General features: G+C 40.2%; 1 protein-coding gene across 2 annotated transcripts in view; it reads right to left on the bottom strand.

Annotated features, from left to right (window-relative positions):
- Positions 1-2776: 2776 nt before the first annotated feature.
- SPATA18 (spermatogenesis associated 18) overlaps positions 2777-27699 on the bottom strand; it is a 46630-nt gene continuing 21707 nt past the window's right edge. Inside the window, exons 5-13 of one of the 2 annotated variants that reach the window (XM_006057487.3) lie at positions 22463-22558; positions 20058-20303; positions 18117-18423; positions 15488-15646; positions 13335-13510; positions 9531-9654; positions 6177-6260; positions 3850-3895; positions 2777-3578 (exon numbers count right to left, since the gene is read on the bottom strand). In XM_006057487.3, coding sequence (XP_006057549.3) covers positions 3571-3578; positions 3850-3895; positions 6177-6260; positions 9531-9654; positions 13335-13510; positions 15488-15646; positions 18117-18423; positions 20058-20303; positions 22463-22558 — 1246 coding nt within the window. In that variant the 3' untranslated portion in view covers positions 2777-3570. The remainder of the gene's footprint in view (positions 3579-3849; positions 3896-6176; positions 6261-9530; positions 9655-13334; positions 13511-15487; positions 15647-18116; positions 18424-20057; positions 20304-22462; positions 22559-27699) is intronic. The other variant, XM_025290049.2, reaches the window with a different exon arrangement.

Raw genomic sequence — 27699 nt, forward strand, 5'->3', positions numbered from 1 at the left:
CAGTATAGAACTACTCAGGAAGTGTGTCTCGAATATGAAGACAATGAATTGTGAATAAACTGAAGCTGACAATTAAGCTATAGCAGGGAACTGCAGCATCACAGGTCAACCCCAGAGCAGAGGTGCTGCTGATATTTTTTGAGGGCATTTGCAGCCATGGTTCAGGCCTCACAGAAGGGAGGTGGATGAAGGGAATCTGCAAGGGGAGCATATCATTGCAAAGAACTTCTAGGTACAGAAGAATTTTTTTCTTGATTTTATTATTAGAGGTTAAACTAATAATACAATAACTAACATTTACCGAGGTTACAATAAAAGTTTATCATTTTTCAAAGTCACCAAGGTTAAGGTGCATGCCTTGATGAAATGAGTATAGGTCAGCCGCCTTCTGTTTTTGGACCCTTTCCACAAATTATTCTAGACTAACTGCCAGGCCCTGTGCAGTTACAGTTCAAATCAAAGACTTGGGAAATGGCAAGCGGCCTGACAGGATACAGGGCAAATAAACTGAGTACATACAACATTCTTCTCAACCAGGTGCATTCCCACATTTCAGTCCTAAAAAAAAATCTGATATGTAGGCATTCTCATTACTTAGTGAGATTTTAGAAAAGACCTTTTAGCCCATAACACAAAGTAATTGATTTATGGTTTTAATATACACCAGCTTTGCCAGGCATGTATTTACTATGCAAATCAAGGCACTGCTGTAAGTTATTATTCAAAACTTCACCAAGAGTTGTTCACCATTTCAGAAAACCCCTGGCACACTGATCTGCATTTGTAGCTGGGAATTCTACATACAGGTGCAAGTGTCTGATGACTTCACTGTATCTTCTAGGATCATTATACCCAAGCCTTTTCGTTGAAATACATTCTTTTATTAAAATACATTGTTTATTAAAATACATTTATTGATATACATTGTTTTATTAAAAATTTCCCCTTTTTCTGTTTATATTACAGCTCGAGTACTGTATCCACTGTTTAAAAGCATATATGCCTATAATCGCACTAATTTTGAACTTCATTTCAGAATAGCCAGAATACATATTATGAAAGGAGGCACTGAGTCTGGGAGGGTTGACAGAACTACCGATCCCATCCACCTGCTTCAGTGAAACTGAGGCTCAGAGAGGTGCAGTAACTTGCTTCAGGCCACCAAGCAAGCTGAGGATCAAGTCAAAACTGGATCTGCCTGGACACTGAGCTCTTCTATTAGCACTCGGCCCTGCCTCAAAATGATGACTACACAAATGCAGAGGGGAGAACAATTAAGCTTGCACTTCAGGATAAATCGGTGGCTCAGACTGTAAAGAATCTGCCTGCAACGTGGGAGACCCAGGTTTGATCCCTAGGTCGGGAAGATCCCCTGGAGGAGGGCATGGCAACCCACTCCAGTGTTCTTGCCTGGAGAATCCATGGACAGAGGAGCCTGGTGAGCTCCAGTCCATGGGGTCACAAAGAGTTGGACACGACTGAGTGACTAACACTTCCACTTTCACTTTCAGAATAAATTGGTGACCATTAGACCAAGGGGTGGAGGCTAGAGAGGTCTCTCCCTTGCCTGTGTCCCAACACAAGAGACAGATGCTTTAGAGAAGTTTTCCTTTTTGTTATCTGAGAGGGTTTTCATTTTGTTTTTTATTTGTTTTCACCCAAATAGCCCCAGCTGCTGGTTCTGGCTGAACTTATGCAAACTGAGCTGTGACCAATTTGGAGCTTCTCTCTAAAAGGCACACGGCAAAAGTTATTGTTTGCGAAGCTTGCATTTAAAGACGGCATTAAAATGGACAAATAAAAGCAAAAACATTACTTATCATTCCATCAAGAGCTTGAACTTTTTCAACAGTACTTCACAGTGAAGAAATCAAGGGACAGACATTCTATTTAAAAGCTACAAATGGTTCCCTTAGCTTTTAGCCTTGAGTTTCAGTTTCAGTCAGATGGAGTTCTTTTTATTTTTAAGATTTAAAAAAACTTTTTCTTCTTTAGTACATTTTTCTAAATTGAATTTTTCACAAAGCAAAAATCAAAAACAATAGTGCTATTTTATTTTTTAATTGTTTAGCGTAGCTAAATGTCATTTATTAATCAGCTATTCAATGAGAACTCTTCTGCATTTCAGGCGTGTACCTTTCTTTATTTTTTTCATGGAAACACATTTCATTTTAGATACAGCAGCGTGTACAAGTCAATCCCAAACTCCTAATCTATCCCTCCCCCTCCCCACCCTTCTCCCAGTGTAACCATAAATCTGTTCTCTAAGTCTGGTGAATCTGTTTCTGTTTTGTAAATAAGTTCATTTGTATCATTTTTTAGGTTCCATGTGTAAGCAATATCATACAATATTTATCTTTCTGTCTGACTTACTTCACTTAGCATGGTAATCTCCAGGTCCACCCATGTTACTACAAATGGCATTAGTTCATTCTTTTAATGGCTGGGTAGTATTCCATTGAATATATGTACCAGTCTCCTTTATCCATTCATCTGTTGATGTATACTAAGGTTGCTTCCATGTCTCGGCTGTTGTAAATAGTGCTGCTATGAACACTGGGGTACATGTGTCCTTTCCAATTCATGCTTTTCTCTGGATAGATGCCTAAGAGTGGGATTGCTGGGTTATATCAGTAGCTCTATTTTTACTTTCTTAAGGAACATCCATACTGTTCTCCATAGTGACTACATCGGTTTACATTCCCACCATCGGTGTCAGATGGAGTTCTTAGGAGATCTGAGTTTATAACCAACTAAGTAGAATAGGTAAAAGATGTCAAGATGTCAGGTAGCTTTTATATTTAACATGTACATTAAAACTTCATTCAGAAACATTCCCAGGAGATAAACACAAGGTAACTAACATATAGTCTCCAAGTTAGCTTCTACCCAAATCACCACTCCACATTTATGAAGCAAGAGAACTCTCTCAAGTAGGTAGCTTCAACCAACAGTGCTCAACTAAACCAAACTGGGCACTTCACAGCAGGAAAACAGAAGCCAACCAATGAACTATACTTTCCTAAATCATCATCATGTACATGTAGCCTGACGTCCCTGTTATTATAAGTTCCCCAACTTGAGACTGGGGCTCTCTTCCAAGTCCCCAAAGAAAATAAAAACACCCCAGATTGTTTCCCAGCTAAATCTAAAACCAGCAATCATAATATTTATGATCACTCTGCAAATTGAAACGACTCTTCTTATCTTTTGGACATAGCACAGTAAAAGTTTTTCACTTTAGTTGTTATAAAAGAGCCTTGTGTTTCAGGTTGAGAATCCTGAACCTGTATAATGGACTTTGCTTCAAATGAATATGATCCTAAACACCTAGGCAATCGTTTTTATCAAATTAATGGAATCTGTATCTATAAAAGTAAAATAAAATGCAATGTATCTGCAGTTACAAATGCACTAAGCCAAAACATTTAACTCTCTGTGTGAAGTGATACACAGAATTGCCTTGTCACATTAGCTTAAGTGAGGTCTGAGGCAACACAGCAGGCAGGTGGAAGAGCTGGGTAAGCTGGCCATTGGAGTGTCCTGGGCAGAGGAAAATGGCTGTTGGTTTTAAAACCCTAAGGAGAAAAAGAAAGGAATCATTATTATGGTTGATTTTTTAGACTTTCTTTTGAGAAGACCTAAACAAAAGATGGGTGGTTAATCCAAGTTTGAAAGTGAAAATGTTAGTCGCTCAATCGTGTCCAACTCTTTGGGACCCTATGGACCTTATGGACTGTAGCCTGCCAGTCTCCAGGAAGCAAAACATTCATATTGCTGCTCCATGCTGAGTACTAAGAGAAGCATTAAAAAACAGAAACCTTGCTCCACCTAGACAATCCCACTTACTTGGCAATCCACATCTTATTGGAGAAGGACTCCGGCTTCGAGATATCTGGAAAATATAAAAGTGTAATGCGAATTACACAGTAGATGAAGCTCAAACAATGAATCCTTTTGATGTTTTTTCCCTAAATCCAGCTAAACAGTTGCTCTGAAGCAGTTTAGAGCTATGGTGGCTTTGCCCTGAAGTTTTTGCCCTATGATTCCTTTTATACTTCCCGAAGTGCATGTATACTCAACTTAGCTTAAATTATTTATTATTAATTAAAAGCTGGGCTCAATGGCCTGGGTTTTGTTGGCTTTTGTGGTGGTGGTTGTTAACAGTTGCTAAACATTTTTTGAGATTGGATGCTCACTGGCCATACTGAATTCCATGGCTTCCAGAAGGTATTATTATAATTATGAAGATTAATTAAGGCTAAAATTATCAAACACTCTCTGGCACATCCTTTATATGAATTATCTCATGTGTCCAAAATGCTGCCTATTAAAGGGAGTCCCTGGGAAGCCAGAAAATACCCACATGTCAAATCTCATCTTTGCTTTCACTGAACAAAAGCCAGCTATCCCAGTTACCTACAAGCCTGACATGGCTCAGAAATAATTGACTGCAGGCATCATTCTTACTCTGAGCTTTCACTTTAAATAGACACTAGCAAAGATAGAGGCTGTTCTGCCTATGAAATCTCAAACAAGTCAATCAGATTAACCAAAAATATTTGTACCAGTCTTATTGTAAGGAGATGATGGCAGAAAGGGACAGAATTTTGGCAATAGTTTCACCTTTGAGAATGCATTTATTCTTATAAAAAGTTTTAAGTTTGTTTACCCGGGGGACAAAAGAAAGAGAGAGGAAGGGCTCAAACATGTATAGGTACTTGTCACAGAGGGACGCTGCCCATTGATAAATCTTCCAGTCAGTGTCCAGAGTTAAAATGTGTCGTGGCTATAAGGACAAGTGGCTAATATTGCTCTTGCTTCTGATATAACACTTCCTCTTAGGATGAGGAGAATTTTTATTCTTCCAGTATAAAACTCATAAGATGTCTCTTTAACAGCCCATTAAGTGTACAATCCTTTTGCTTTTACCTATGGTAAATACTTATTTGGCAATAAGGATAATTAAGTTATATTAAAATCTGCAAGCGCAGAAGAACCATATCTGACATGCCTTTGCATTCTCAGGCCATTTTATTCCTATGGATAGTCTTCCCCAACCCATAAAAACTCTGTAAGATCACATACCACCTCCCCCATGAACCAAATCCAGAGGGAATCACTGCCTCCTCTGACAGCTTTAGTACACAGTGCCTCTTTCATGGACTCTATCATATACCACATTCAGTTACTTTGTTTAAATCATACTGATCTTCCCATACTGATCTTCCTATATTGAAACCCATTCAGGAAAGAGAACATGTTTTAATCATCTTTGTGTTGCCCCTCTCCTCCTAGTCTAGCATCCACACGGTACAGAAGAAATGTTTGATAGGAACTTTATTAAACATAATGTTTTGCTGAGAAGGGTTTAGAAGTGTAGGGGGCTAGAGCTGCATCACTAGAGATAATTTCAGAGAAATGGAGCCTTGACAAATGCGATCCTCCTTCTTCACCACTCTCCCCAAAACTAGGTTGAACAAATATTCAAAGAATTTTTATTTGAAGAAAAAGAAATTGTTAGCCTATCTGGTATCCACATGTCTTAGTCCAGACACGTATTCAAAAGGCATTAACTAAATATTATGACCGAATGAATGAACAGTGGTGATTCATAATAATGTCAGGTTTTAGGGATGTTATCACCACAGTCTTTAGAGGTATTTTTCCTTTTTTTTTTTTCTTTGACAGACTTATTAGTAATCCTAAGAACAAATACGCAAGACTAATCTTAATTCTTCCTACTTTGAAATTTGGAGGAAAATCAATACCTGCAATCCCCTTTATACAGTATTGAAATCCAGATCATTTGAGCAACTTCTCCAAGCTCATACAAGAAGTTCTAGAGGAACCAGGGACTGGTGTGTGCAGAGATCAGTTGACTAAGATGTCCCATTCTCTGTTCAGAAAACGGATTGATAACTAATAGCCCATTTTCATTTAAAGATAAAAATAAAGCAATGAAATGCCTAATAAATAAAAAAAATAACTACCTCTATTTCCTTCTTTCTAGAATGATAAATTCCTTAGCCCAAGATCAGATAGAAATTAATCTAAGGTGACTACAGCAGGTTCTCTTTCTACCTCCAGACTTACCATCACCTCTTTTATAGGTAACTGTGGATGAAAAAATACATAAGATGATTTTGTGTAAAAACAATGAGACAGATACATACCATGCCTAAACCAATACGGGTACGAGGGCAGATAGGGCTTAAACTCCTGCTTCGACATCGACTTACAGATCGCACTGAATTCCACTGGGAAAAAAAAAAGAAAGAAAAATAGTCAGTGGTTTGTAAGAGCCCATGTGGCTTAAAACAATACTTATATCCCATAGAATGAACAAGAAATTTTCTGACATGATTACACTTGCCTGGTACTGGTCATCAGCATGAGGTACACTAATTTCTTATAGCTGCACAACATTTGACAATAATTCTAGGATATTTCTCAATAAAATCTCCTTACAATGAACTTCGGGATATTCAAATTCTTGGTGCTAATGGAACTGTTGCAAGAAGGGAGACCCCTTCCAGGGCCTGAAACTGGGCTCTTGTCTAACACTCGGAAATGAATTGTCCGAGGAGACACATATGTTGACAAAGCAAGAGATTTTATTGGGAAAGGGCACCCAGGTGGAGAGCAGTAGGGTAAGGGAACCCAGGAGAACAGCTCTGCCATGTGGCTCACAGTCTTGGGTTTTATGGTGATGGGATTAGTTTCCAGGTTGTCTTTAGCCAATCATTCTGACTCAAGAGTCTTTCCTGGTGGTGCTAGCCTTGTTCAGCCAAGAACAAGGATGGATGCCAGAGAGGATTCTGGGAGGTGGTTGGACATGTGGTGTCTCCCTTAGACCTTTCCCGAACACTTCCATTTGGTGGTGGCTTATTAGTTCCATGTTCATTACCAGGACCTCCTGTCATAACACAACTCATGCAAATGGTTACTATGGCGCCTGGCCAGGGTGGGCGGTTTCAATCAGTGTGCTTCCCCTAACAACTCTCCCGAGAGACTTCATACTCAAGGTACTTCTTGGGAATTGGGGCGGAGGTCTTTCTTCTGTAACTTCTTCCTGCTGTGCATGGGCGTAGACCTGCCTAGCAGAGCAGAAGTCTCTCTCTACCTGATCTAAGTCAAGGTATTTTTTGCCTAAAACCAGCATTTACCCTTGTAATAACAGCAATTTAGTTCAAAACTGTTGCCTCCTTTCAGAGATGAAATAGACAGGGGCCAAACAGGAGACCTAACAGGATGGTCATCTCTGGTCCCTAGAAACATTTGGGATGAGGGCTGCAGGGTTTGTGACTTTTTTTTTTAGATTGATTGGTTTTTTAGATTGATTGCATGAGTTGTTTTATGACAGGAGGTCCTGGTAAGGAACATGGAACTAATAAGCCACCACCAAATGGAAGAGTTCGGGAAAGGTCAAAAGGAGACACCACATGTCCAACCACCTCCCAGAATCCTCCTCTCTGGCATCCATCCTTGTTCTTGGCTGAACAAGGCTTGCACCACCAGGAAAGACTCTGAGTCAGAATGATTGGCTAAAGACAACCTGGAAACTAATCCCATCACCATAAATCCCATCACCCAAGACTGTGAGCCACATGGCAGAGCTGTTCTCCTGGGTTCCCTTACCCTACTGCTCTCCACCTGGGTGCCCTTTCCCAATAAAATCTCTTGCTTTGTCAACATATGTGTCTCCTCGGACATTTCATTTCCGAGTGTTAGACAAGAGCCCAGTTTCAGGCCCTGGAAGGGGACCCCTTCCTGCAACAGAACTTTGTTTTGATGCAGAAGCTGTTAGAAATTACGTTCAAGTTTCCAAGTGTTGGAGACTGTAAGCTCCGTGTGGGCAGGAATTTGTGGCTGTTTTGTTCATTGCTGGATCCCAAGCACCTAAACAGAGTGCTTGGGTCATAAATAACTACCAAATAAAATGAATTAATGAGTGAGTGCATGAGTGAATCACCACTGTGGACCTTCCACTCTCTAACTAAATCAAGGCTCAAAAAAGAAAACTCTATTTTCTACAATGAGATTTTACTAGTCAAAGTCTTCTTATCAGATCCTTTCATTCAACCCTTTCCTTTTCTGCTTTTGATTTTAGGGTATTTTCTTTAAGTTTGGGAGTTTCAACTTGGGTAAATACTGATGGTGCACTTAAGGAGAGACAAAGGAAGTTAAAAGGCAACTGCTATTTGATGTAGAACACAGAAATAGTGGCTCCTCCCCTTCGAAACTATACTGCTGACAGTCTACATTAAGAGTTTCTTAACAGAGGGTGATTGTTTTAAGGGCAAGAAGCAGTTTTATGAGCTTACTTCATGTGAGCATGTGCAATTCTCAAGTCAACACAACCAATTTCTACAGCCTCAGCTTTCATAGCACAGAATAGTTCACTGAGATACTATTTGCTCTAGTGAGATGTTTAAGCTGCAAAAACCCTTTTCTTAAGTTCTTTTAAAATATACTACTCTGCTTCTCACACTCTGCATGTGAAAAGCTGCCATGAAACACTTCCTGTCTTCTCCAAGTCAAAGAGAACAGGAACTGAGACCACTCAGGTGGTGGCTTTGCTCTGGACCCAGGAGCTTCTCTCCAGAATTCACTTACCTCCTTCTAGGAAGGGCAGGGTAAAACTCCATAATGGGAAACGTGCTGAATATCCAAGCATCCACAGCAACCAGTTCCAACACCCAATCCCCACCTTAACACACACATGTTCACACACTTGCATACCTAATATTCCACTTTGAAGGCTTTCCAATTATTTGACATGTTCAAAGCATTCTACAGCTGATGTATATAGGAAACTGATTGACTACTCTCTCCCCACCTCCTCTGCCCTCTTTTTCTCCATCCTTCCGCTCCTTACACATCATACCAAGGAGAGAAAAACAGGACACGTTCCAAACAGGACATATTTCCAAACAGAGAACTGTCAATAAAAATTTGACCGTGTTCTGAAAGTTAATCAATCACTTTTAAATGCTTAGAATTATAGAATGCCTCCAAAAGGTGAGCTCGAAGGCTTTGCCTTTATAATAGCATACTATTTATAAGATGAAGAAGGCAACTAGAACCAGTTCTATCTTATAAAGAGGCTTTCCAGGTGGCTCAGTGGTAAAGAATGGCCTGCCAAGGCAGGAAATGTGGGTTCAATCCCTGGGTCGGGAAGATCCCCTGGAGGAGGATGTAGCAACCACTCCAGTATTCTTGCCTGGGATGTCCCAGAGGAGCCTGGTGGGCCATGGGGGTAAAGAGTCAGACACAACTTAGCAACTAAACCACCTCCATCTTACAAATAAAGCAATAGACAAAGAAAAGACTGCCAGGAAATTCTGAAGACTCATGAGTCAAAGAAAAGAATCTTCTTTCACAACAGTCCCATTCCTCTCCTTTGTATGAAATCTTATCAAACAACCCTTATGAACTTCTTTTATACAATCTTTGGGTTTATAAATGTTCTCGAACTTGTGAATCAAACACTTGGGATGAATTGTCACTACACAAGGCCACCGTACAAAAGCCCCTCTCCTGGTGACAGCTTCTCCCTTCATGATGACACAGTCATTCTCCATGAGAGCAGGCCACACATGATAGAAGACCAAGGGAGCCGTGAAATCAGAGTCATAGCTTCGACGGTACCTGTTATGAACACACAAAAGAACAAGAAAGAGAGGTTAAGCAGTTATGTAACCTAACCGGGAGGGGAGGGTCATCAGTGTAAAATTCTCATCTTTCATTCTGCTCAAACCTGGATAAATATGGATCCCGATTCTATTATTAAAGAGACAGTTGTGGGCTCCTAGAATAGGAACCAGTTATCACAAGGACCCAACATGAGCTCACTAAGAAAAAGTCATGTCATAGAGAACAGACTGGGGTTGCCAAGAGGGAGGAGGTTGGGGGAGGGGTGGAGCGGGAGGCTGCTGTTAGCGGATGCAAAATAGTATATTTAGATGGATAAACAACAGTGTCCTACTGTATAGCACAGGGAACTACATTCAACACCCTATAATAAACCATCTGGAAAAGAATATTTTTAAAAAATGTAAATATATATGTATAACTGAATCACTGTGCTGTACAGCAGAAATTAACACAACATTGTGGAAGTCCAACGTGCCATCCATTGCATAATGGAGCAACCCTAACACAACATTGCAAATCAACTATACCTCAATTTAAAAAAATTAACATCATGTTGATATATGGCAAAACCAATACAATATTGTAAAGTTAAAAAATGAAAAAAAAGGTGGGAAAAAAATTAACAATAACAAGAACAACAACAAAAACTCAGATCATGTCAGACTAATCTTGTTCCTTCTCAGGATTACAAGAATTGTAATTCAGGGAAATGCTAGAGATGGAGAGCATCTGAAGTCCCATAAGCCACCTACAAGATTTCTTGTGTTATATTTGTGGACAAAATAAGAAAAATATAGGTGGATGATTAACTTAAGTAGGTGGATTAGACACTGGTTCAATAATCATGTCCAAAATGGGTAGTTAATGAGTCAACGAGAATGAAGGTGCCCAGGGCTCGCTCGCTCGCTCTCTCTCTCTCTCTCTCTCTCAATCCTGGGGTAAGTCAATATGTTCATCAGTGACTCCTATGAAATACAGGAAAAATGTTCAAAGGTGGGGAGTGGGTAGGGAAAGAGAAACAGATGACTGTATCAGAAAAACTGTTCAAGAGGTTGGAACTATAAGCTAAATCTACTAAGATAACAACATAATGTGGACATATATGAGGTCTTACAGTTGAGTCTAAAAAGCATGTAACTGGGTTCAGGAGGGAGGGGACATATGTATACCTATGACTGATTCATGTTGATGTATGGCAGAAACCAACACAATATTGTAAAGCGATTGTCCTCCAATTAAAAATAAATAAATTTTTAACAAATAAAAAGCATGTAACTGCACAGATGACTGGCTCAATCACAGTAAAAATTTTAAAAAAACAGGTTTTAGTTGAACTCAAAATGAGCCAACAGTGTTCTATGGCTGGAAGAAAAAAGAAAAGAAAAGCTACTATAAATTAGAAGACTTAATGGAGGATAAAAATGGTGATAGCCCCTCTATTCTGGTTAGTTCAAACTTGGGGTTTACACTCAATGTGGACACTTTTTAAAATTTGTATTTACTTTTAATTGAAGGATAATTGCTTTACTATATTGGTTTGATTTCTTCCATATATCAACATGAATTAGCCATGGATATACATATGTCCCCTCCCTCTTGAGTCTCCCTCCCACCTCCCACCCTTTCCCACCCTTCTAGGTTGTTACAGAGCCCCAGTTTGAGCCTCATTTTCCTTGAGTCATATAGCAAATTTCCACTGGCTCTCTATTTTACATATTTTAGTGTATATGCTTCTATGCTACTCTCTCCATTCATCTCATCCTCTCCTTCCCCCCACCACCCCACCCTTGTCCCTAAGTCTGATCTTTATGTCTGCATCTCCACTGCTGCCCTGCAAATAGGTTCATCAGTGCCATCTTCCTAGATTCCATATACATGCATTAGTGTATGGTATTTGCTTTTCTTTTTCTGACTTACTTCACTGTATAACAGGCTCTAGATTCATCCACCTCTTTAGAACTGACTCAAATGTGTTCCTTTTTATGACTGAGCAATAATCCATTGTATATATGTAAGTGTGGACGCTCTTTTTTTTTTAAGGAATACTCAGACAAACATGGAGCACAGACCAAGAGAACCAGTCTAAATGTGAGGTCTCAAAAATCCCTTCAAATGAAAAAAATCTAAAACCATGAGGCTGGAGAAGGATGAGTATTTGATTTCAAATGTGTGAAAGGCTATCAGGGTAAGAATAAAAACAAACACACAAAAAAAGGTTTAGTCTTGTTCTATAAAACCCTAGGGTAGAACCAAATAAATTCAGTCATTATTAGGAACTCCAGACTGAGCTCATAGCCATCCAGGAGAACAGGCCACAGTGCCCCAAGAGACAGCATGTTACAGCAGGTATGTAGACTAAAATGGGTGAATACTTCTCAGTAGTTAGTTAGGCAGAAGATCTGAATGGACATTTTTCCAAAGAAGATATACAGATGGCCAACAGATATATGGAAAGATGTTCAACAGCATTAATCACAGAGAAATCAAAATCACAATGAGCTATCACCTCACCCCTGTTAGAAGAGTTGTTATCAAAAAGATAAGAAGTGCTGGCAAGGATGTGGAGAAAAGGGAATCCTTGTGCCCTATTGATGGGAATGCACATTGGCATAGCCATTATGAAAAACTGTATGGCGATTTCTTAAAAAAACTAAAAACAGAATTACCATATGATCCAGGAATTCCACTTCTAGATATTTATCCAAAGAAAACTAAACTCTAACTTGAAAAGATATATGCATCCCCATGTTCACTGCAGCATTACTTACAATAGCCAAGATGGACACTTAAGTGTTCATTGATGGATTAATGGTTAAAGAAGTTGTAGTATATATACAATGGTATACTATTTAGATATAAAAAAGAGAATGAAATCTTGCCAATTGAGACAACATGGATGGACCTAAAAGGCATTATGAAATAAATCAGACAGAGAAAGACAAATATCATACAATCTTACTTATACGTGGAATCTAAAACAAACAAACAAAAACCAAGCTCACAGATACAAAGAACAGATTAGTGGTTGTCAGAGGTGGGGGGTGTGCAAAATGGGTTAGAGAGGTCAAAAGGTACAAACTTTAAGTTACAAAATAAGTCATGCAGATGTATAATTGTTAACAATATAGTTAATCATACTGTACTGCAAATTTGGAAGTTGCTTAGAGAATAGATCTTAAAAGTTCTCATTGCAAGAAACAAATTTTTGTAACTATGTATGGTGACAGATGTTAAGTAGACTTTTCATGGTAATCATTTCACAATATATACAAATATAGAATCATGTTGTAGAAGTGAAACTAATATAACACTAAATGTCAATTATACCTCTATAAAAAATTTTAGACAATAAAAAGTAATGCATATTTGTATTTACATAACACTTTTCTTTTAAAGTGTTCCAGAGTCCAGGTGCTACTTAGTTCTCCCCAAAACCAATATACTCAATGGAAATCATAAGGTCTCCTCTGAATCACATTTGACCGAGAAGGAAAATGACCCCAGGAGAGGGCCCCACTCTGTAATACAGAGAAGTATATGGCAGAGCTTGGAAATCAGGTAATATCTGTTGATTTCCCCACCCGGAGTTCTTTTCCCTGAATTGTTCCCAGGAAATAAAGACACTATCATTTATTTGTAAAGAATCCCTTAGCTTCTGCTTCTATGTCTCTTACTTGCAATCATTAAAAATTTCTCCATCGGCCCCAAATGCAATATCTAGGGGTGGTTCTAAAGTCTGCATTGCAAAGGCAATGCAACATATCTCCTGGATGAAGTTACTGAGGAGGCAAAAGTCAACTTCAGGAGGGAATGAAATCTTGGGATTGACATTCATGGCTCGGATCACATCCTGAAAAACAAAAAGATGGCATCATCTTGTTATGAACCTGTGAAAGATACACTGACAATCCCTAAGGTTGTTATGACTAATGGGAGGTGGGAAAAGGGCACATGAGTGAAAATAAGCTAAACTAGAAAAGGAGTGTATGTGCTAAAAGGAGGAAGACTCCTTAACAGAGAGGAGGAGAGATGACAGAGGACAAATGGCATACTAAAAGCCAAGAAAGTCTTCCCAAAAAACTAAAGCAAAAACTCTTAATAGCTTTTATTTATCATTTCCTACTATTTTTCTATTCTGGGCAAGTTATACAACTACCAGCACAAAACTCTGCCCCGTTCATAATCTATAATAATACCAATTATAATCGTTCAGCCTCAGTCACTCAGTCGTGTCTGACTCTTTGAGACCCATGGACTGTAGCCTGCCATGGGATTTTTCAGGCAAGAATACTGGAGTGGGTTCCCATTTCCTCCTCCAGGGGAACTTCCTGACCCAGGGATAAAACCCACAACTCCTGCATTGGCAGGCAGAGTCTGCCGCTGAGCCACCTGGGAAGCCAAACAATTATAATCTTGCTCTTACTGAGAGTTTTTTTGCTAAGAAAATTACCTGCTTCCTTTCATTTAATCCTCTCACAAACTCTGTGGGCTCATGACCATTTAAGGATTAGAAATCCCACTTAAGGATTAGAAAATCTAAGTACAGAAAAGTAAATGAGCAAGGTCACACAGCTAGTAAGTGTCTGCGCAGAGCCAGGATGCAAATCCATAGCTATCTTTCCCAAAATCATTGCTCTTAAGCACTATGATACTCTCTGTCTTCCAACCTTAAGGGCCTGTCTGAAGAATAGAACTACAAAGCTCAAAATAGTTTCCCCATAAAATGTCTAAGAAAGAAACAGCCAATAATGACTGGTTCTATAAAGCACATTGGATGCTGCTCATTCCTGATCTTCCATTATGTAGAAGTGAGAGAGTCAATCCCTAGGCAGGTTGATAAGAAGTCTGGGGCTCCCGAGGAGGGAACAAAGGGTCTGAGGCTCTCAAGGAGGAGAAAAGGACAAACATTTTTTCCTACATTGCTTTGTCTTAGTCAATATAACAATGTATCTTACTCAAGGATATGTTTCTCCTTAACAAGAACCCTCTGACTAATCTTGTTATCTTAAAACTCGTATACTGTGGGAGTGGGTCTAGTTCAATTCATTTCAGTTCAGTCCAGTCGCTCAGTCGTGTAGGACTCCTTTGCGACCCCATTGACTGCAGCACGCCAGGCTTCCCTGTCCATCAACAACTCCTGGAACTTACTCAAACTCATGTCCATTGAGCCAGTGATGCCATCCAACCATCTCATCCTCTGTCATCCCCTTCTCCTCCTGCCCTCAATCTTTCCCAGCATCAGGGTCTTTTCAAATGGGTCAGTTTTTCTCATCAAGTGGCCAAAGTATTGGGGTTTCAGCTTCAGAATTAGTCCTTCCAATGAATATTCAGGACTGATTTTCTTTACAATGGACTGGTTGGATCTCTTTGCAGTCCAAGGGACTCTCAAGAGTCTTCTCCAACACCACAGTTCAAAAGCATCAATTCTTCAGCACTCAGCTTTCTTTATAGTCCAACTCTCACATCCATACATGACAATTGGAAAACCCAATTTAAGATGTATGTTGTGGGAGTGGGTCTGATAAAAGTATATAAGGCCTCGCTAAGACTAGCGAGGAGGGCACTCTCCATCCCCCTTCTGACGTCTATGTCAGAAGCTTTCTCTGTCCATTTTCATACTTTAATAAAACTCTGCTACACCAAAGTTCTTGAGTGATCAAGCCTGCTCCCTGGTCCCAAAGTTAAATCTTCTTCAGAGATCACAAATCCGACATCGTTCACCATAAACTGTCAGAAGTGGTAGTAAGCACTGGATGGATTTCTGAGTTATTAGTATTTAATGCAGCAGCTGTAGCAAACCAGTCCCAATAAAAGACCCAACACTTACATTAACACTGCTTTGGGAATCATATAGATCAAGATGACAGATGATATAATCCGAGACAGCATCCTCAAAGTCATTTGACCCTGCACAGGATGGTGTCAGTGATTTCCTCACACGGATCTTGAAGTGTCTGAATGCCATTTTGGCCACATGGAACGCCTCCTGCACATAAAATACAGCCAATGTATTTGGTGGGAGGAGAGGAGTAAAGAGGCCCAAAGCAAGGAACAAAGAAAGAATACCAAAAAAATTCAGCATCATATTGGACTTCTGAAAACTAAACCCAGCAGTCAAAACTATTTTTAATCTGGGAGAAAATACACAACTAAATTTTGGAAAGTGCGTAAATACATGTTCTATCCATCATCTATTAGATTATCTATATTCACTAATTTTGAGACAGTTGACTATTGTTCTGATAACCCTGATTTCAAGAAGCAGGACAAGGCAGACATTCAAGGAAATAAAATCACCTGTGGTCACATAAATACTTAAAGTATGCCAGGTGATGCTTTACCCCCACAGCATGATCATATTACTTGTCAAGAAATAAGAGAAAATTATCAATCTAGTGGTCATGTCATACATAGATATATATCGAGTGTTTGGCATGTTTCCTGGCAGATATTAATTCAAAAAATATTTATTTAATATCTGTTATATAACAGGCATAGGAAAACCTCAATTATGCATGAAAGATAGGGCCTCTACTATTACAGAACTTTTAACAAATCCGTATGTGATTTTTAACTATATAACCCAGGGGTTGGCAAACTTTTTTCTGTAAGAAGCCAAATGGTAAGCATTTTAGGCTTTGTGGGTCAAAATGTTTTTGTCACTGTTTTTTTTTTTTAAACAATCCTTTAAAATGTAAGAGTATCCTTGTATAATAGCTCCTGGGTGGTATTTCTCTTAGAATTACAGGCCAGAACCAGATACGGCCCAGGGGTCATAGTTTGCTGACTCCTAATATATAATAAACATAGGATAAAATTCAAAAGATTCTGATAATTCTCTTACATCAATATTTTGTTTTGTTTTGTAATATTTAATTGTCTGGAGCTGCATTAGGCATTACTGACAAAATGGAGGCATGGCTCCAGACCCCTCTCCTCATTTCACAGGCACAGACCCGGGATGAAGGTGTTAGGCCTTGTAATTCTGACTTGTCTTTTCCTCTCCTCGGCTGAGTTGACTGAAAAGGAATATTAAGGTGCTTATTGTTCTTGAGAGGAGCATGAGAAGGCACAAAGCCTTCTGCAGCTGTGCTCAGAAAATAATTCATAAAGTTAATCACTGACATTTGTTCAAAGGCTTTTACAAAAGAGTGTTCCAGGATGAGCACATAGGCTGTAGCTTGAGGCCATGGGAGGGATTGCTATCTGAAGCCTATTTGTGAGGAGAATGTTTATGGCAAAGGAGTTTACTGAATTTAGGGCTTAGAAATAATTAAAACAGTTAGAAGTTAAAGATTTAAGGAATGTTGTAAAGTTAGCATATTTTACTATAGTTTATAGAAGTTAGGAATTTTTAGAGACACTAGAGCTAGAAGCCTTTTTAAGAGATAGTGAGCTCAAGGATGTTAGGGGCAAACAGGATTTAGTAAGATAAGTAGTAAACTGAGGAATATAGCATGAGTTACAATGTAATCACAAGTTAACTATAGGACACATTAGAGGAGGTAGATAATAGATGATAAGGCTGATTCCAAAAGAATCACTGAAGCAGGAACTGTGTTTGAAGAGCAACAATGATTTATGGAGATAATAAATCTGGAAGAGGGAGAACTGAAAATGTCAAACCTCTGGCCTAATGTTTTAGTAAAAGTATAAAAGAGAATCTTAAACTTGAAATAAACAGGCAGTCCAAAAGAAAACTGAGAGGCTGCCTCATCGCCAACACCGTTCATCTCTTCAGGTTGAATCCCTGGCTGCTGGAGCTGGACTCCGGCATTTAATTGTTCTCATAACAGGCTCTTAGTATCTCAATATGGTACCCATAGAACTGAAGATTATATATAAGCACTCCTTAATTTTCCATATTCAAATAGCTGTTATATTAGCAATTTCAGTAACTGCTCTTCGTTAAATAAAAGAATTAACATATTCAGAGCCTTTTGATTTTTCTAAGAATGGAAGATAACCAATCAAATGTTTGTTCTTGTTAAGCTGCTAAGTTGTGTGCAACTCTTTTGCAACCCCATGGACTGTAGCCCTCCAGGTTCCTCTGTCCATGGGATTTCCCAGGCAAGAATATTGGAGTGGGTTGCCATTTCCTTCTCCAGGGGATCCTCCCCTACCTAGAGATCAAACCTGCATTGGCAGGTGGGCTCTTTACCACTGAACCACCAGGGAAGCCCATAAGAAAAGGTTACTTAGTGTGAAAAATAATTCATTGCAAATATTTGTAATAGGTGGATGGAAGGTAAGTAAGAAGGAAGGAGAGAAAAAGAAAGAACAGGAGAAGAGAGGAAAGAGGGAAGCAGGGAGGGAGAAAACGGAAGCCCACGCTCCTTCAGCGATCTCAGGCCCTACGTGTCTTCTTGAGTGTCCTGTTGAGGTTACCCAGGTTTTCCCGCCCGCTTTGCCCAGGAACCACGGAAGCGCAGCGACCTATCGCGAGGCTCACGTACCACAGTCGCGATGTAGATGATCCGCTGCACCGTCTCGGCTTTGTCGATGCAGCGCCGCAGCAGGCACTGCGCATCCAGGCGGCCCTGGGAATAGGCATCGCTGAACCGGGACAGCAGGGCAGCTTTGCGCGCCACGCTGGACAGTTTGGCGCGATTCGGGGACGGGGTCCTGGCCTTGGCAGAGGAGGGGCTGGCGGATCTGCTTCGGCTGTGACTGTGGCTGCGGCTGTGGCTGCGGCTGTGGCTTCGGCTCCAGCTGTGGCTGCGGCTGCAAGGGGCAGGACTAGGAGACCGGCTCCTGGCGGACCTGTTGGTGAGCAAGAATCAGGCAGGGAAGTGCTTCGATTCCCTGCTCCCTTCTGTTCCTACACTCCAGCTGCTTCTCTCCCCATAAACCAGAAGCCACTGGCGGCAGAGGCAAGGAGAGCAGCTCCCGGTGAGAGGCACTGTGTCTCCTCAAAGGAAAAACAGTACTCTGTATTTGCCTGATGCATTAGAATTTATAACTCACTTTCACTCACTCAGCACATCAGTTTACCCTTCAAACAGCCAGGTAAGCTCACCATTGATTGCGGGTCATTTTACAGATGAGGAGGTTGAGGCTCATAAATGCTAGGAGGGCTGCCCTAGAGTAACACAGCTAGCAAGAGCCAGAGTTAAAGAAGTCAGATTTCGCACCCTGACCTTGGGCGACTGACACATCACTGAGCTTTCTGGTATAAAATGAGATAAACAGATTGAACAATGAGAAAGAAAATGTGTTTTCCTTCTATAACACTGAAACCATTTGCAGTCATGTCTTCTCTCCAGATCCTCCATTTTCACCTACATAATTTGTGCCCTATTTTAGGATGGTGGTGGGGGTTGGAAGAATATGGGGAGGTACTTAGGGAATCGAAAAGCATTGTGTCAGTGAAAGGTATTATACATTGCTACCAAGTACATAATAAATTATCAGACTAGCTAATCCTAAGGGAAAGTTTTGTAGAAGGAACTATGGGGCAAAAGGTAGTGCAAAGCAGCCTCTCTGAAGGTGGAAGGTGGAGGTGGGGGGGGGGGTCCCTCATTTATAGTGTTTGCCAATTTCCACAGTGCAACACTGTCACCATAGGCAATTTCAAACTATTCATGTGATGTCACTGAACCTGGAGTTAAGTAGAAATGTACAGAATCGGTCCCCAGGAGCTAGTACCAGCTGGCACCTGCACCACACTGATGGAGCGGTTCCCCACAATGAAAGATTAAGGTGACATTTAAGGAAATGGAGAGCTGGGGTAGGCGTGGCTTTGATGTTAGCCTGAATCTGGGCACACTGTGGGGCTGGCAGGGAAGAGGGAAGTGTTAGCACAAGAAAAGGCAGAGAAACATGCTGCTTTAACCTTACTTAACACTGAATGACCTGTCTTAACATTTTGTCCATCAGCAGAATGCAATTTCACATTCCCTTACCTACACACCCCACCTGACAAAGTGCGATGTAAAAAGGAAATGCCTGGCAGTAAAGTGATGGTGGGTCATCTCTGGAGAGAGGACTCCTAGGACTCAGAGAACAGGATCCTCCTATCATGAACAGTGTTTCAACACAGCCATCAAGTGTTTCAAAACAAGTACTGCCTTTTACATTATAGGCACTCAAATCTGGTTTCAAGCCACAAACTTTCCTTTGCACATCTCAGTTCCATTCTGTAAGCTTCTATGTCAGTCCGAAATTAATTAGTGCCCAAGTATTGTAAATCCAGGAGGTATTTTCTCTCTGGAAGGGAGCAGTTAAGAGAAACCAGCCCTCTACAGTTCAAAATTTTCCATACTGTTGGGGTTTGGGTTCAGGATATCATTTTACTTTTGTTTTGTTTTGTTTTTTTTCCTTTGCTGAGCTGGGCTTTGATCACTAACTTGGCAAAAAGGGGCTTAAATGAAAAGATCTGTGAAAGTTTGTCAGACCTTCCTTGGAGTATAGATTTTTCAGCAGACAGAACAGCTATCTCGTCCTTCAGTGTTCGGAGCTGTTTCTCATAATCGCACACCGCTTCTGCGTTCCGCTGGTTTGCGCTCCGCCTGTCCAGGTCAGAGACCCGCTGCTCTGAGCCCCGAAGCTCCACTCTCCTCCGCTCGGAGCCCCGCTTCTCTGATCTCCTACGATCTGAGTTTCTGTGGCGAGATTCTTCCTGGGCTTGAAGAGATTTAAGCCTAAACAGAAACAAAGGTTTGAAAGAAAAGAGAGAGAGGTAGAGATGGAGGAAAGGTGATAAACTGCAATTGGCATACTTAATGAGGCTACTCTATTTAGTGTGCCATTATTGCCTTGGAAAACTCATGGAAATAGGAACAAGAACAAATTAACAGAATTGCCAGGGTCAGGGAACCACACCGTGTCTGCAGCTTGCATGGGAAAGCTCCTGAAGAAAAGATAGATGTGCAAATCTTCTAGCCAAAGCTGTGGGCAGAGTTATGAAATCCTTGTGGAGGCAAAGCAGAGTCATCCTAATCTATACTGGATGGCTTCACTGCACTAAACTCTGGAAGCAAGTGACCTCCAAAACCTGCTCCAGAAGCTGGTCAAGACATGATCTATTCTCACTAGTGCTTCAGAATGTGGGGGGCTAGGTGGGGGAGAAACTTCACTGGAAATTGAATAACATCCACAACACTAAGCAGATGTGTGGACCTATAAAAATAATGTACTACAGAAAGGAGCAAAGCTTTAGAAATAAAATGGGCATCCTCATTACATACAGAGTGACCATCATACCCAGGGAGAAAAAGTCATAAGAAGAGAACATGGTGTGATGAAAATGACAATGGTGTTAGAAGAAAGGGGAAGGGGTAAGATTAAAGAGGATACAGAGGAGCTGAAAATGCAGTAGCAGAATTAAACGCTGCCCTAGAAACAGTGAAGAACAGTAGGTGCTATAGGAATTGCTGAGTAATAAGAGATAAAGAATTTGAGAAGCTTTATCAGCTAGAAAAATAAGAGATTGAAATGATGATGAGAGGGGAGTTAGAAGTGGAAAACAAAGACATGCTCCAAGCTAAAATTTATGGATGTTCCTTAAGAAATCAGAACAATTGGAACATGTATGAAGACAGTAGAAATGTGTATATATGTATTTTACTACAACTGCTCTTTTGGGGGAAAAAAATCAAAGTTAAGATTTTAAAAAGTATAACCTTAAAGGATCACTGTTTATTTTCCCCTTCTAGAAATTTATCTTTAGAGACTAACAATCTGAAATTTAAACTAAGATTTGCCACAAAAATTATTTCTAATGTTGAAAATTGGCATCAAAGTAAATATTTAATATTAGGGAAATAAATAAGGAAATATGATGGATCTATTTAAAACTAAGCTCTGTTTTATTTTTTCTTGGTAATAGAGAAAACTATTAAATGAAAAAATGGGGTCCACAACTGTATACTTATATTTTGTTGTCTTTATTTTTAATGAACTAATTGGAAGAAATATCCAATGGTGACAGTGAACTGGCTCTGGAATTATGAGAGGTTTTTGGTTCCTTTCTGCTGTGCTTTGAAGATTTTCTATAGTGAATAGGCAAATAGATGGGGAAACAATGGAAAACAGTGACAGATTTTATTTTCCTGGGCTCCAAAATCACTGCAGATGGTGACTGCAGCCATGAAATTAAAAGACACTTGCTCCTTGGAAGAAAAGCTATGACCAACCTAGACAGCATATTAAAAAGCAGAGACACTGCCAACAAAGGTCCATCTAGTCAAAGCTACGGTTTTTCCAGTAGTCATGTATGGATGTGAGAGTTGGACTATAAAGAAAGCTGAGCACCAAAGAACTGATGCTTCTGAACTGTGGTGTTGGAGAAAACTCTTGAGAGTCCCTTGGACTGCAAAGAGATCAAATCAGTCAATCCTAAAGGAAATCAGTCCTGAATAGGCATTGGAAGGACTGATGCTGAAGCTGAAGCTCCAATACTTTGGCCATCTGATGCAAAGAACTGACTCATTTGAAAAGACACTGATGCTGGGAAAGATTTAAGGCGGGAGGAAAAGGGGACAACAGAGGATGAGATAGTTGGATAGCATCACCGACTCAATGGACATGAGTTTGAGTAAGCTCCAGGAGTTGGTGATGGACAGAGAGGCCTGGAATGCTGCAGTCCATGAGGTCACAAAGAGTTGGACACGACTGAGAGACTGAACTGAACTGAACTGACTGCTTTTGTAATAAGAAAAGTATATAAAATATTAATAAAAATATTGCTGCCTCTCCTCTTTGTGGACAGATTCTTTTGTATTATCATGAATCACCAAAAAAGCTAAATTCAAAGATTAATTAGCAGCCTGCAATAATCCTGTCTTTTTTTTTTTCTTACTGCTTTTTTAGCTGATTTATTTCCTCCTCTGCAGCCAAAAGGGATATGGCAGATCTGTTCTTGGGTTCTTCAAGAGTCTTTTCAGTCTCAGCCATACTGTAAGAGAAATCAATAACTAAAGACAGACTTTCCAAAACTGGCAGACTTTTTAAATCAAGGCATAGTTTCTCTTGGGAACTTTTGCCATATGCTATAAATTCAACATAAACAAGAACAAATTATAATACATCTGCATTCAATCAGATGATATTAAAAATATTATGGCACACTGGTATGCAAAAAAGTGCTAGCATCTTTCCTCAGTGTCAAACACAAAGAAATTTCAGTGCTACTACCCCTACAAGACTACATAATAATTACTGATATTAGAATGTAAAGTACAAAGAAACTTGTTCAATCTCTTCATCTCATCCTCCTAATTCATCTTCTCTAATTACACTAAATCCCCAGGTTGCTTCTCTCTATAAAATCTCCATTTTTCTGTAATACATTAATACCTATTCTTATTACTTTGCACTGTAGCATTGTATTTGACTTAATTTTCCTGGAGTTACTAAATATAAAAAATTTATTTGCCTACCTATAAAGAAAGTATTCCACAATTACACTCAACTACCAAGTATCTCATGTGTTCCTCCCTCCTGCCTCTGACTTCCACCACTAATTGAGGACAATTTTCCTGCATTTTCAACCTAGTTTAGTCCTTGTTAGTTTCAAAGACTCCTCTCATTGTAGGCAAATCATAATAAATCATACTATTTCTTTAGGTCTAAATTAAAGGAAATGAGAATGCGATGGATGCCATTGGACAAAGACCAATGGTTCTCAGTGAAGCTGTCCCAGTACAGCGAGAGATCACAGCAAAGGTTTCCGGACAGCTCCTACATCCCTGGAATACCCTGTCTCTTTCATCACAGTAGTTCTGAGAATAAGAGATTGCAACTGCTATTCAAACTTACATCAGTCTTCCCCCTTACACTCAGACGGAAGAATGGAAGGTTAAACTCTGGCCTCCCCTATACAGTGAGGCACACTGAGAAATAATGGGCTAGCTAGATTCCTATCAAGTCCCCACCAGGCCCAGGCAATGAGGAAATAGAAGAAGTGGTGTGAGTTTCCCCAAATCCCATCTTATATCCTTCTCCTCCAACAAACGCCCATTCATCCATGGATACCTCTCCAAAGGCCACGTCTAACTCAGGCAAAATTTGTCTCCCCTTCTGAGCTCCTTCCACAGTTGTTCACATCTATAATCTCATTACAAACAAACTGTGAACTATTGAAAGGCTAAGAGTCTATTTTATTGATCTCTTTATCCCTAGCATGTAAAACAGTGCCTGTCATAATTTTTTTAATTAAAAAAAAAAAACGGAATGAGTGAAACAATGAAATGCCTAAAGTCTAAACTAAAACCAAAGTAGCAATAACTTCATAATAGGGATGTTGGCAGTTGAAAGGAAATTACTATGATTTAATTTAAATGTGAATGAATATGTTATAGATTTTTTTAAAGTATATATGGGAAAATGAACACTTTTACCAAGAGAAAATTGTGGAATATTAAAAGAAGAAAATAGACCAATAAAGGGAGAAGAGTATGAACAGTAATCATTTTTCGTTTGTTTTGTTTTGCTTTTTGTCTCAAGATAAGGCATAGGGAGAGAGGGTGGGGGAGGAAGGATTAGAAGCTTAGGGTTGGCAAATGCAAACTATTGTATATAGAACTGATAAACAACAAGGTCCTACTGTGTAGCACAGGGATTTATAGTCAATATTCTGTGATTAACCATAATGGAAAAGAGTATGTTAATGAATATATATATGTATGTATGTATAATTGAACCATGTTGCTATACAGCAGAAACTAATACAACACTGTAGATCAACTATACTTCAATTTTTAAAAAAAGACCTGGCACACGTGTGTGAGCTAATATACATGTGAACAAAAGGGACAAGAGGGCTAATTTGGCCCCCTTGGATGATATACAGAAAGAAGAAAGGGGGTACATTCATGTGACAAGCATTGTTTTAAACAGGCTAACATATTTATTTTTCATTATAGATTTATTCATTCATTGAGCATATTATTGAGAATTTATTATGTGCTGGCACGATGCTGGGTGCTGAATATACAAGTGTCAGAATAGTGATACAGGATGGTAACCCTCTGGAGCTTCCTATGTAGTGAATCATAAATATGCAAACAAATTTCCAAAGTTTCAACTTGTGGTATAGATAATCATTGAAAGAGAAAAGTGAGAGAGAAAGGAAAGACTGTTCAGTGTAGAGTGGTCACAGACTCTGAGAAAGTCACATTTAAGCTGAGACCTGGAAGACAAGAAAAAGCTAGTCTTGCAAAGAACCAGCAGAAGACTTCTGCTTTTCTGAAAGGACACAGGCAAGGCCTCGAGGTGAGGAAGCAGAGGGAAGACTGGATGAGGGGAGCCTGGCATGAGATGAGGGTGGAGCGAAAGGTAGGGTCAGATCACACAGGGCTGGGAGAGCTCCGAGAAGGAATTTAGAATTTTTTTTCTAAGTACAAAAAGGGGTGACTAAGAGGCTTTAAGCTGGATGTGGGGGGGTTACTTGCTATAATAAAAATATATTTCTATTTCCTGTGCGGAAAATGGATGGTAGTAGAGCAAGAACAGACCCAGGAGAGCCAGTTGGAAGGCAACTGAGGTGAGAGCTTACAGAGATTTGACTGAGAGCAGCAGTAGTAGTATAGAAAGGACCGTGTGCAGGAGATGTTTAGGAGGTAGATTCCACTGGATCCTCCAATAGATTGGACACAGGAAATGAGAACAGGTGAGGTTTCTAACCAGAGTCCCAGCATAAAATCTAGTGGTCTTCCCTTGTCTGCTGCTGCTGCTGCTAAGTCGCTTCAGTCGTGTCCGTCTCTGTGCGACCCCATAGACGGCTCCCCTGTCCCTGGGATTCTCAAGGCAAGAACACTGGAGTGGATTGCCATTTCCTTCCCTTGTCTAGGGCTCATCAAACCTGGACAGACCTGTCCCCATTCTATTGGAATTGGCTCCTTTGGAACTGAGTCATACACAAACTGGACTCCGCAAGGTTAGACCTGGGAACCTCCTTGGATGGGCCCTTCATTCCACAGTAGATAGCATCCTGGATTTAGAGACAAGAAAGCAGAGTAGTGGAGGAGAGAGCTGGCTACCATTAAACCTGGGTGAACAGCCTCCATCATTTCTGACGCCTTAAGAAATAGAATATGAACCACAAATGGGTTAAACCAAAACAAAAGTAGGAAATTTAGGGGAAAAACAAGCACTTTCCTGTGTGCAACTTTCAAATGGGGGAGGGGAGTGTACACACAGGTAGAACATAAGTACAAATGATAAAGTAAACAGGGCAAAAGGCCTAGGAAAGGGTACATGGGTGTTTTTAGTACTGTTCTTGTAAATTTTCTGTATTTGACATTATTTCCAGATAAACGCTTAAAAAAAAAAAAAAACCCAAGCAGTCATAGCTTTTGGTCCATGATACCTCTTATGGGTAACTACACAGCTATGGTGACAAGAGAAGGAGGTAGGAATTCCTGGCTTCTATGGGTGCTGCCTGAAGTCAAGAACCAGAAAGGTCACAAAGATTTGCCTCATAACCAGAGGCAGCAGCAGAAGCCATTGAATGCCCCAGGAAACCTCACCAACAAGCCACAACTCAGCATCCATCAGCACAAAACTCTAGTGCCCAGGCAGAACCAAGGCAGCAAGAAGCCAGAGGGAAGTACAAGACCCAAAGCCCCTCTCCTCCAGCACCGGGAGAGTGCAAAAGCATCCCTCCACCCCTTGACAGCCATCTAAGGAAGGAGAAGAACAGTGAGACCCCTTGAAAGGGCAAACACAGCCCCTAACAGAAATCCGAACTTGGAATTAACTGAAGATTTACACAAAAAGAACTACGATAAACCAGAAAAGAAGTGGCAGGGTTAAGGCTCCTCTTTGCTGCTGCTACTGCTGCTAAGTCGCTTCAGTCGTGTCCGACTCTGTGTGACCCCATAGACAGCAGCCCACCAGGCTGCCCCGTCCCTGGGATTCTCCAGGCAAAAACACTGGAGTGGGTTGCCATTTTCTTCTGCAGTGCATGAAAGTGAAAAGTGAAAGTGAAGTCACTCAGTCGTACCTGACTCTTAGCAACCCCATGGAATGCAGCCTACCAGGCTCCTCCATCCATGGGACTTTCCAGGCAAGAGTACTGGAGTGGGGTGCCATTGCCTTCTCCGAAAAATGTTAATAGGCATAAACTAATAGGTGATTTTCACCTTTGTACTTTTATTATATGCATCTTGAGAAGAAAATGTGTATAACTTTTATAATTGGGCAAAACTAAATCAATCGATCAATAGAGATGTTTTCCTTAGAAGGAAATCTCAGCAGAGGACAAGGCAGAATACCCCATGGTATTTCATTGTAAGCCCCGTGTAGTATGTTAGTCGTTCAGTCGTGTCGGACTCTTTGCAACCCCATGAACTGTAGCCTGCCAGACTCCTCTGTCCATGGGATTCTCCAGGCAAGAATACTGGAGTGGATTGCCATTCCCTTCTCCAGAGTATCTTCCAGACCAGGGATCGAACCTAGGTCTTCTGCATTGTAGGCAGATTCTTTATTCTTCCAGAAGCCCTAAGCTAGTGACAAAAGAATCCTTTGCTGCCCTCTGCAGGTCAGCCATGGAGCAATGCTGCGGTGGGAGAAACACCTTATGATGGATTTTTGTTAGACAAGTTGAAAGCAGTTGCATCACATTTGTCTATCTCCCTCAAGTACAAACCCAAAATCTGCAATTTTCATTGCAGTGATTCCTTGAGCTTGCTACCCTGGCTTTGCACATAGCATACATCTGAGGTCCATTATTGCCTGACATTACTTAACTTTTTCAAATTACACTTTTGTATCTCAAAATTATTCCAAAATTTTGAATGCTTCTTAGTCAGGAATACATAGACCTTAAATGACAGACAGATGCAGACTGCTTCATTTTACTTTTTCTCTTTCTCTTATTTTTCCTCTTTACCTGATCTTTCACTCTTTTCCTGTCTGCATCTTTTCTTATTTTCCTTCCCAAAGGTAGAATTGCATGTTACAATCTTTCTTTTTTATAAATATGGACTGATAGTGGGCCTATGAAGAAGGAGGAACCTCAGGAATGGAGCCAAGGGAACCAGAGTCTTAGGGATCATAACATAGAAATCCCATCCCCAAATTCAAAGACACTGA

The sequence above is a fragment of the Bubalus bubalis genome, chromosome 7, assembly GCF_019923935.1.
Source record: "Bubalus bubalis isolate 160015118507 breed Murrah chromosome 7, NDDB_SH_1, whole genome shotgun sequence".
Lineage (NCBI taxonomy): Eukaryota > Metazoa > Chordata > Mammalia > Artiodactyla > Bovidae > Bubalus > Bubalus bubalis.